Source organism: Perca flavescens, chromosome 9, assembly GCF_004354835.1.
Source record: "Perca flavescens isolate YP-PL-M2 chromosome 9, PFLA_1.0, whole genome shotgun sequence".
Lineage (NCBI taxonomy): Eukaryota > Metazoa > Chordata > Actinopteri > Perciformes > Percidae > Perca > Perca flavescens.
In genome coordinates this window covers 33,958,952-33,970,211 of record NC_041339.1, presented here as the reverse complement: position 1 = coordinate 33,970,211, position 11,260 = coordinate 33,958,952, and the positions used below count along the sequence as shown (strand labels likewise).

Here is an 11,260-nt window from a genome sequence, read left to right as displayed (position 1 = left end):
TTACAGTCTGTGTGTATAATGTGCTGTAACCGTCAGTTTACGTTACAGCCATCAGTTTTAATAATTCCGAATTTATTTTTTTACTAAAACATGTATTTTTTTTTTCCCTCAGTTCGGTGTAGGTGAATGGCTCTAAACACTACAATACCCATGAGCCCACCAGAGGCGCTGGTTAGAGCCGTACCCAATTCAGACACTTGCAATCAGGAACAAAACACGGTGTAATTGTAAATGTAAGTGAACTGATTTGAACCCTGAATATATTTTTTTCCAAGTGTACTAAATGTAATCTAGTAGTGTTGGCGCATCACACACAAATCTTAAGCCTAAGGGTCGGATGTTTGGTACCAAAATATTCTTTGGAGCCATAGTTACCTGACTTTAAAGCCCCCACTCAATATGAGTGTTTTGCTTCCCGTTTCCTCACTTAGATGTTTGAACGTCTCTGTACAGCATGATACGAGTTAGAGACTGGCAGGCTGTTTTCCCATTCATCTGCTGATGGAGGAAACCGTCCCTGTGCTCGTCTTAAAGCTCATTTTAAGACATGTACATGCCTTTTGTGACATCACGACTAGTTGGGAAGCCAATCGTGGTCCGGTATGCCAATCTCTAGACCATGACTGTGGAAACCTGAAGCATCGTTCTCAGTAAAGTCAAGCCATGTTGTGTCCAGCAGCTGAACGTTTGAAATCAACAACATATTGCATATTCATAGATTCTGGATTTTTAAATGAGAAAGAAGGAGTAGATACATTTTTAACTTTAACATATTTTAAAAGGAAAAACAAGAAATGCAATATTGTTTAAAAAAAAAAAATGTCTTCTTCAAGATCCCATCTGGAAATGTTTTCTGTACACAGACATGTTGATTTTACATTTACTGTTTAACGCAGCTGCTTATCTGAACAGAAACTCAAATCTCACAATATTTTTGCAAAGATATTATAGGCTTGAGTATATTTTTGAACTTTCACAAAATATTAACACAATGAGAGGTTTGACAAATGATCAGAAATGATGTGGATATAATGATTAAGAGGGTAAAAGCAAATAATAAAACCGCAAGAACAGTCTGGTAAGTTCAGAAAACTGCATCACTTTACTGTAATGCAGCCTTTAAAACCAGAAAAAAAACAACACCTATGCCATATTATGATATCCAAACTCTAAGACGATATCTAGTCTCATATCACGATATCGATATATTGCCCAGCCCTAGCCTGGTTAACACCAGACCCTTCTCAGCTGTAACCTGCAGAGCAAATCTCAAATTTGCTGGAAGTGCGTCAGGGTTTACCCAGGCTAGCCCAGCCCTACACTTGACGCCCAAAATTACACTTCACAACTCTATTGGTACAGTGGCAATGGAAGATTGTCCGTGTTTACTGAGGACCGAAGACCAGAACATCTCCCCACCCCGAGCCTTCACATATTACAAAATCAAATCACATGTTCTTGTTTGTTGCCTGACTGTTACCTGGTGCAGACGGCAACCTTGTCTGGGTCGTGGATGTAGGGACAGCTGTTGCCACGGTTACACTTGCCGAAGCGGTTGTAGTACATGCAGTACTGCTTCTGCTGCTTCTTCTGATGAGCATGTCTGATTATGGCTAGGCTCCGCTGGACTGCGCGGCTTGTTTTTAGAAAACACAGACAAACCACAAGTATCCACAAATCAATAACAAGCAGCTTGTAGTAACCAAAGAGGACAAATTGTGCCAGGATAAAAGTTTCAACTGTCACCCCTGTGAAGTGCCGCGGGGAAATGTATCCGCCATATGCTAATTTTAATCTTAAAAGATTACTTCAGGCTTTACAGCCCTCAGTTGACAGTGATGAAAGGCAGTTAATGTTGGGAGAGAGGAGGATCAGATGTAAAAGTCTTGGCTGGATTTGATTTCATGATGGTGTTGTATGAAGAGAGCCAGCAGGATGGCCGCCATATAACATTTTTAAAAAGTTGTATATGTATGCAGAAATGCCCCCACTACTTGGTAGAAAGTGCTTCTGATGAGAACCGATTTAGACGGGTTGGTTGTGTGAACAGCTTACCTGGCTAAATGACGAGGGCTGAAAGGTCGGGCGGAAGCAGGACTCGTGGATGAGACCTGGGCGCTGCTGAAAGACCTTCCTAAATGTGGAGAAAAGGGTAATGTGAGCAATTTGAATTAAACCTAAAAAAAGATATCCTGTGTTCTGTACTCCCTTACAATAATCTCCACAGTAAATAAACAAAACTGGTAAAGCAATAAACTCCTAAAAGCTCTGACACACCGACCCGACGGCCGACCTTCGGCAGAGAAGGCAGTCGGACTGACCGCCTCCCCGAGCTGGTCTGAAAAGTGCCTCGGAACACACCGAAGAGACGCTTAGGTACAAGGTAATGGAGCCTTTTATACATTGTCATAGTTTCTTTAGAAATAAACAATGGACAAATAGAGTCTTTAAACGCTTCAGATGTAAAGTTATTCGCAGTCAAGTGACGTAAAAAAAAAAATGGCGGTCAGTGTAATGCTAACAACAGGTGATCGCTTTGTAGCAACAAAATGGCGCCATCGGAGGTTCGCGTTCTGAAGCGAAGCTTACCCCCTTGGTAATACGTCTCCATAAAAGCAGGCGGCGCTAATCTGTATTGTCGCCCCAAAAATGAAAACCGGCAGCTGATTGGACGAGCGCGTCACGTGGGTCTGGCTGCTCCCGGATTTTACAACCGGGATATACGATGAGACTACGATCTCGTATTTTACAAAGATAGTTCACCGAAACGTGTTTCTGAAAACATTTTAAGCGAGAAATAGGCCGTGCAGTTGATGAAACTGTCATTCATTCATTTCAGATCGACAAAGGTCAGTTTAAAAGATTTTGGTCAGATTTTGAGAGGCTGTTCGTCGCAATCATCCCGCTTGTCATTTCCGGGTTAGCGCTCCACCAATCAGATTGGCCATTGAGTCCAATGTGTGTGCATTAAGTGAAGTATTTCGAAGCATAGTCAAGAATTTTAACTAACACTAATCTGCAGCTGTGCATATTTTTACACTTTGCCTTTATTACCAATATGACACAATATCCAGGAGCAATTTGAGCAAGCCCTACAATGCATCAACTCCTCCTAAGGGACTTATGTTGTGAAATGTTACCACAAAATTACAAGCAACTAGTTTGGCATGGTGATGAAGACATGGATATGTGTTATCTAACATAAGTCTCTTCTAAAATAAAATAAATAAATCAAAAACGATAAAACTAATTAGATATGACAGAAGTGAAGCTGTCTGAGTGTGCGTTTGTGCGGCCAGATTCAATAACAACCTGACATGTGCCTGGTTATTTATACGGTGGTGGTTTGACACATTGGTGCCAAAGTCAAACGTGACGTCCAAAACACTATGTACCCAATGCTGTGCACAAACACAGGAGGGGAAGGTGTGTGTGTGTGTGTGTGTGTGTGTGTGTGTGTGTGTGTGTGTGTGTGTGTGTGTGTGTGTGTGCGTGCGCGTGCGTGAAGGGTTATTGGAGGCCATGAGTGAGAGGAGTTGAGAAGAGGACAAGGAGACAAGCAGGTTGACGTTACAGATGACAGTTGATCTTATTTCGGACCTCTAATTGTGGAACAGTTTTTGGCCATTGGCTCTCATCACGTGCGTTCTATGGAGCGATTTAAAGTGATGGTTCGGAGTAATTTACCCGAGGGTCCTTTGCACCATGACCTCGAGCCAAAAACCCCCCCAGAAGCTTTTTTCACCTGGGTCTAACATTGGGAGAGTTAGCGTAGAGTAGCGTTAGCAGCTGAATAGCTTAGCGCAGGGGCTAATGGACCCACGTTTGTATCTCGTAAATGACTCCACTAATAATGCCCGAAATGATACCAAACTTCTACACTAGTACAAATAGGTTATGCACTCTTGGAAAGTTTGTAAGTACACCAGAAGTTTATGAACACTTGCCTGCTCTCTTCTGCTCTCTGCTGCTGCTACCTGCAGTTAGACGAGTGCTTAAATTACTACACCGAAAAGAGATGCAACAAAAATATTTATTAATTTAATGATTAAATAAGGTAATGTCTCCAAACTTACCTCAATTATTACTTGTCTCCTGCTAGTTATATTACAGCACTTACTTAAAAAAATAAGTTAAATAAAAAAATATTTTTGTTGCATCTCTTTTCGGTGTTGTAATTTGTAGACGTCCCTAAGCACTTGTCTCACAGCAGCAACAACAGCAGAGAGCAGAAGCCAGCAGGCAAGTGTTATTTACATAAACTTCTGGTGTACTTACAAACTTTCCAATCCATCGTTTTATGAGTGCATAACCTATATATACTAGTGTAGACCTTTGGTATCATTTCGGGCATTATTAGTGGGGTCATTTAAGAGATACAAACGTGGGTCCATTAGCCCCTGCGCTAAGCTATTCAGCGGCTAATGCTACTCTACGCTAACTCGCCCAATGTTAGACCCAGGTGAAAAAAGCTTCTGGGGGGGTGTTTGGCTCGAGCTCATGGTGCAAAGGACCCTAGGGTAAATTACTCCGAACCATCACTTTAAGCAGTGCAGAATTACAGGCCGGTGGCTCCAGATTAAGAGCAAAGGTGAAGCTCGCAGAGGGTAAGATATAAAAAAATCACAAGTCCTACTTGGAAGACACCTGAGGTGTGTTTCTGCAGGGGGGGGCATGGACGTGTTTGTTGGGATGCCGGTCACGGGTCTAACAGATTGGAGGGCTTAAATTTCACCTGCAGGTGTAGTTGCTACAGAATGTGTATGAGAGAGAGAGAGAGAGAAGCGTGATGGAGCTAGAGGCAGATCCGGGCTTTAATCTGCACCGTCCAGTTCTCCGGACCCTCCCCCTCTCTGCTCTGACAGATGACAACTTTATTATTTCAGATGGCAAATCCAGCTAGCTCCTGTAAGTCTATTAGAGAGCATGTGGGCAGAGCCGCAGCCACAAACATGAATAAACACTCCTTTATCACCTCGGGGGTGCACACAGACTTACTGGCCTGCACTCGCAATCCATGTCCAGAATGTGGCTGGGCACTAAACCTCAAATATTTGGTACAAACTATCAAACGCTAGTATTAAATAATCAGGTTCATACTCCTGTTTGCTTATTCTTTGGTCAGACAGATGCTGAAATTTACAAATTAGTTTTTTGTATCCAGGCGACATTCTTGTACAGCTACAGTACTGGGTGGGGAGACCTACTCTATCAGTAAAGTGTCCTGAGATAACTCCTGTTTGACACTACAAATATAATTGAACTTAATTTTTAACTCATCCTAACTAATTAGGAGCAGTGGGCAGCCATAGTCCGGTGCCCAGTTGTAATGTCAGTACGTAAGTAAAGGGCGTTGGCAGGAGTTACCCAGCATGCATGCATTTATGGTGGGAGGAAACCCGAGCACCTGGAGAAAAGCCACGCAAACAACCACTGAGCCACCGTGCCTCTTGATGAGTATTCAAATTTAAAATTGTCCACGCCTTAGCCGTGAATGATCACAGTCCTGTAATTGTCGTCTTTGACCGCAAAAGAGCGAGAAGATGAAGGAGGAACGAGCTCGGGGGTTGACACCGGAACTTAACACTAGAGATGGCCCGATACCATTTTTTGCTTCCCGATACCGATTCCGATACTTGAACTTGTGTATCGCCCGATACAGAGTACCGATCCGATACCAGTGTGTCATATGTTTTATTATGTTTACTAACTGTATACTACTATCCCTGTATGGATGTGATATTATTTCTATCTTTGTGAAACATGAACAAACACAAACAATGAACGCCACAGAACTTTCTTGTATTGTCCAGTTTGACAGTCAGTTATAACGGAAAAAGAACATAAATAATCTACTTTAACATAGATTTTCTTTAGGGCTTTATTACGTGGTATCGGATCTGTGCATAAACTCCAGTACTTCCCGATACCGATACCAGCATTTTAGGCAGTATCGGAGCCGATACCGATACTGGTATCGGTATCAGAACATCTCTACTTAACACGTTGGCTAGGGTCACCTCGAGGTCACAGGTGACCTTTGTTGGCGGTCAGTAAGGATGATATAGAACTAGTCGTTGTGCCACACGTCAACTGTGGGCCTGCACACCCAAAAAATCTGGACAGTCAGGAGTTTTCAAAAGTCCATTACAGTGACGGTCAGAGCACCTGTTCGGTTGATGGACATGTTGGACGCCACGGTGCGGGACAGCTTATTGGCTGACACCCGGAACAGGGACCCACGAATCCAGCACATACTGCTTCCTCTCCAGTGCTGATTGGCTGACGGGTGTCGGTCGTGGGGAGCTCGCAGACGGCTCTGAAGGAAACTCCTGAGAGGAAGAGGCACAGAAGATGAAAAACAGATGGAGATAAATAAATGAAATGAGGGATAAGAAAATAGCTTTGGAACTCCTATTAAAATAAACTTAAAAGTTATATATTCACTTAAAAGGACAATTGTGTTTTATTACAACTTTGAACGATTAGAATGTGGGCTGTGCAATTTAATCAAATTTCTATCACGAGTACTATTTTGGCTCCCAACGATCACAAAAACAATGTAATCGAGAAAAACGATTACGTTTTGCATGCAAGCTCTTATTTTGTCTTGTGTTCACCGTGTTTTTAATTCAATAATTGCAACATCTTTCCAAAAGTCAATGAGTAATCGTGTTAAATAATCGTGATTTCAGTAATTGTTTTTTCCCACAATCGAGCTGCCCTAATTAGAATTATTCACTCCGTTTAGAAAATGTGTGAAACATGCCGTGCCATTCTCTGAGGTGGGATAATATTATCTGCTCATCCCTCCCTCAGTTCCACCCCTCTTTTGCCTGTCTTCCCTCAAGCTCTTTCACTACATCTCCCCTCCTCACTTTGTTTCCCATCCTCTAGTGTCCCTCCTCCCTCCCTCCCCCCTCCCTCCCTCCCTCCCCCCTCCCTCTCCCTCCCATGTCACAGCACTCTGTTAAATTGCTCCTCTAATGGAAAGGACGGCGGTGTGGAAATGGAGAGAATTGAAAAGAGGAGAGGAGGAAATCAATGAGATAATAGGCAGGGCAGGGGGCCAGAGCAGCGAGGTTGGCCCCTACACTGGAGAGAAGAGACCACACACACACACACACACACACACACACACACACACACACACACGGTACAGTATGTACAGTACACACAATCACAGGGCCTCTACACACACACGCTCACCATTCAGAAGTCACTGGGTAGACTTGTGTATGTGTGGGGCGGCTGTACGTGCGATCCGGCAGTGTGTATGAGGCTGCTGGGTGGTGGTGGGGCGGTGCAGGGGTTATGGCGATAAATTGCGCTGTCCTGTCACTTCTATTTGGGGCGGATTGGGGCTGCTGTGCAGTGTGCCGCTGGAGGTAATTTGCTGCCGTATTTCAGATGGGCTGGAAATGAGTTTAGAGCGAGAGTTCATGCCTCCCATTATAGAGAAAAAGAGAGGGTTACCCCGAATGCACAGCGCGCACCAAACAACTGACACGGACGCTTAACACGCTGCCGCCGGCGGAGAGCTGCTGCACTGCTGCAAATAAGTAAAAAAATAAGAGCGAATATCAGCCATCAGCTGCGTTTACGTACACGGTCTACCTGACTGCGCGCCATAACTCAGCGGCGCAGACACTCAGTTTCACCGATACAAGATCAGTGGCTGCCCTACACAGGGCAACTGCAGCCAGGGGAGCTGTAATGGAGGCTAATGTTGGAGCGCTGACTGCCACCCAGGGAGGCTTAAACAAGGACCGCGCGGCCTGGGGAGCCACAATGGAGGTTAATGGGGATATGACATGAACAGTTAACACAGACGGCAGTTAACCCTGACACAGGGCTGCAGTCTGGGTGACCGAGACCCAGACCCAGTCTGTTGGGATGTGTTCTCACTGGGTTTGTATGTTTGAGTCTGAACATCAGAATGATTGTCCTGCTGATCAGGCTCACACATTTGTGTTACTAGTGTTTCAATTTGAAATAAATGTCCTCATCAAAATGCAGTTGTTCATCATTGTCGCCAGGTATCGTTGATGGCAGTTGTTTTATGCTATTGTTCAACATATTTGCCATGAATAACGTCTCTGCAAAGATACACGTAAACAACTGTGGGTCGCAGAAGAAGCTTGTAGAGGAGCCAACACAAACAAGGCTCAATGTGTTCTGCAGCTCTGCACGTCAAACACATTGACTGGTTAATCCAACTTCATGTTGGGAGGAAAGGGTCAAAACCACACTGGAACTGAACAGAACACGCAGGTGTTATACACAAAATGTGAACAACAGGGGCGTAGTGCTATTTTTTGGAGTACCAGAGCATACCTATGTTAAATTGTGGCTTGTTACAAAGGTTGTTTACCCACTGTTGCTACGGAGGCAAGTTTACATACAGTAGTCAACTATACCTGTAAAACAACAAGGATGTTTTGCTGCCTTGTCATCTTTACTAGTTAGCTATAGACTGAGAAGAAAATAATTGAATTCACATTGCCGCTCAAATGCTACCTATAACACTCATACACACTTCCGGTCCGGGTTGCGTGTTGTATGTGGAGTTGTGTATACGCTGGAGGTTTTTTTCGATTAAAAAACATAACAAAGAACAAATTTTAAGACAAAAAAGTACACTGAAGGATAATTTTGTATCCAGCTTGGTTAACGTGTCAAGGAAACATCAAATATAACCAACAATGAGTGAGAAAGGTGGAAAGACGCTGAGAAGCAACGCTGACAGAAACACGGAAGCAAGCGAGAATCAGGCTATCACACAAGAGCTACGAAAATTGAGTGAGCGCATTTCAGGAATGAATGATAACTTGGAGAAGATGCTTGATGAAAAAATCAGAAGTCTACATGTATCCCTGGACAAGAACTTCAATAGTAAATTTGACAGTTTCCGTGACTCGATGATAAAGATTGTAAAAGACAATCAAAATGCCCTAAAAGAAGAAATTGAAAACAAAGTTAGAGAAGTGTAGAATAGCCTGGAACTGTTTCTCGGACCCACCATGCTTAAGATTCCATTTCTTTAGTACGTTGGAATGTTAACGGATGGACTGTAGGTAACTGCAAATTAAGAATTCTTATTTTGAATACTTTAAACCCGGATATTATTTCGCTGAATGAGACGCATTTATCTGATGACAAAGTAATCAACATGGAAGGTTATATATGGTTTGGTTATAATTAGAGATGTTCCGATACAGATACCAGTATCGGCTCCGATATTGCCTAAAACGCTGGTATCGGTATCGGGAAGTACTGGAGTTTATGCACTGATCCGATACGTTAAAGTAGATTATTTATGTTCTTCTTCCGTTATAACTGACTGTCAAACTGGACAATAAAAGAAAGTTCTGTGGCGTTCATTGTTTGTGTTTGTTCATGTTTCACAAAGATAGAAATAATATCACATCCATACAAGGGTAGTGGAATACAGTTGTTAAAACATAATAAAATATATTACCCACTGGTATCGGATCGGTACTCGTTATCGGGCGATACACAAGTTCAGGTATCGGAATCGGTATCGGGAAGCAAAAAATGGTATCGGGCCATCTCTAGTTATAATAGAACAAAACATGTTAAAGCACCTAAAGGCTCCTGTGGGGTTGGGTTTTTTGTTAAAAATAACTTGGTGGAATTGTACAAAATTGATGTTGTAGACAAACAGTTGGATGGTATTCTAGGTTTAAGATTTGTGCATTTGAAATCAGGTTATAGTTTTGTTGTTTTTACTTGTTACCTGCCACCTGAAACGTCAGTATGGGGAAAGGATGCCTCTTTTTTCTTTAATCATGTTATGAGTCAGATTTATCTATGTTCAGAAGTTGAAGCAATTCTAGTGTGTGGCGATTTCAATAGTAGGATAGGTGCTTTTGATGACTATCTAAAAGAAGTGGATGCGATGCCACCTAGAGCTTTCTTGGATGGTTCTGTAAATAAACATGGAGAATCAATGATTGAATTCTTAAAGGAATCTAAGTTATGTATTGTTAATGGGAGGATATGTCCTCTAAGTGATAACTTCACATCGGTATCTATCAAGGGTAAAGCAGTGGTTGATTATATACTTGTACCATATGACTCCTTACAAATATGTGACTCTTTTGAAGTTTTAGTTTCAAATCAATTAATTAAAATGGCAAATGGTATGGATTTGATTGGAGAAAGAAGCAGAGTCCCAGATCATTCTTTACTGAGGTTAAAATTTCTTATAAAGACGGAGGCTCATTGTCATGTAGCTTACCGGGAGAGTTTACAAAATGCATACAAAAAAAGGAAAGTTAGCAGGACTTTACCAGTTAACTTCTTATCTTCGAGTTTACAACAATCAACCCTGTCGAAAATGAAGAATGACATACAATTATGTTTTAGAGAACAAGAAAAATTAGATAATTGGTATGTCAGCCTTTGTAAATTGATTAAAGAAGATATAGAGTTTGATTTTAAAAATGGAGACAACTATAAGGTTACAAAAAAGCCATTCAATACGAAACCTTATTGGAACAAAGAGTTGAATGAAGTGTGGCAATCTATGTGTAAAATAGAAAAAATGTTTCTTAAGTGTTTAAATAATAATATAGAAAGGAAGAAACTATTAGAAACATTTAAGAAAAGTCAGAATAGGTTTGATAAAAGATACAGATTCTATAAAAGACGTTATCAAAGAGAATCCAAACATCTGACCCTAAGAGATTTTGGTCAGAAATTAATAAACTAGGGCCAAGGCATAGTTGTAAAATACCCATGGAAGTGCTGGGGAATGACGGTAGTTTAGTGACTGGGCTGTCTGATGTAATTAATAGGTGGGAGAAAGATTTTAAAGATCTTTTCTCTTGTGAGATGTTTGATTTTGATGGAGGGTATTACGAGGATTTATGTCAGAGGAAAAATGTAATAGAGAGCATTTTACAAGGGGAATATTGGATAAATAAGGATCTTAATAACGGTCTTACAAAAGGAGAAGTTCAAATAAGGCTAAATTGGGAAAAGCGACAGGGGTAAAAAATATCCCAAATGAAATACTGAAATCACCCAAACTATTTGATATTTTGTGTGATTTATTTAAAGGATGTTTTGAATGTGGCAAAATACCACCTATGTGGCTTAAATCAATTATTAATCCGATACCAAAATCCCAAAATGAAAATCCAAGGGTGCCCTTAAATTATAGAGGGATTAGTCTAATGAGCACAGTTTATAAATTGTATTCTACAATACTTAATGAGAGGCTCATGTTGTA

The 11,260-nt window shown here is 41.6% G+C and overlaps 1 protein-coding gene across 1 annotated transcript in view; it reads right to left on the bottom strand.

The window, feature by feature from the left end:
• zc3h3 (zinc finger CCCH-type containing 3) overlaps positions 1 to 11,260 on the bottom strand; it is a 93,937-nt gene that overhangs the window by 20,327 nt on the left and 62,350 nt on the right. The window contains exons 5-7 of the mRNA XM_028588197.1: positions 6,169 to 6,332; positions 2,056 to 2,134; positions 1,481 to 1,636 (exon numbers count right to left, since the gene is read on the bottom strand). Coding sequence (XP_028443998.1) covers positions 1,481 to 1,636; positions 2,056 to 2,134; positions 6,169 to 6,332 — 399 coding nt within the window. The remainder of the gene's footprint in view (positions 1 to 1,480; positions 1,637 to 2,055; positions 2,135 to 6,168; positions 6,333 to 11,260) is intronic.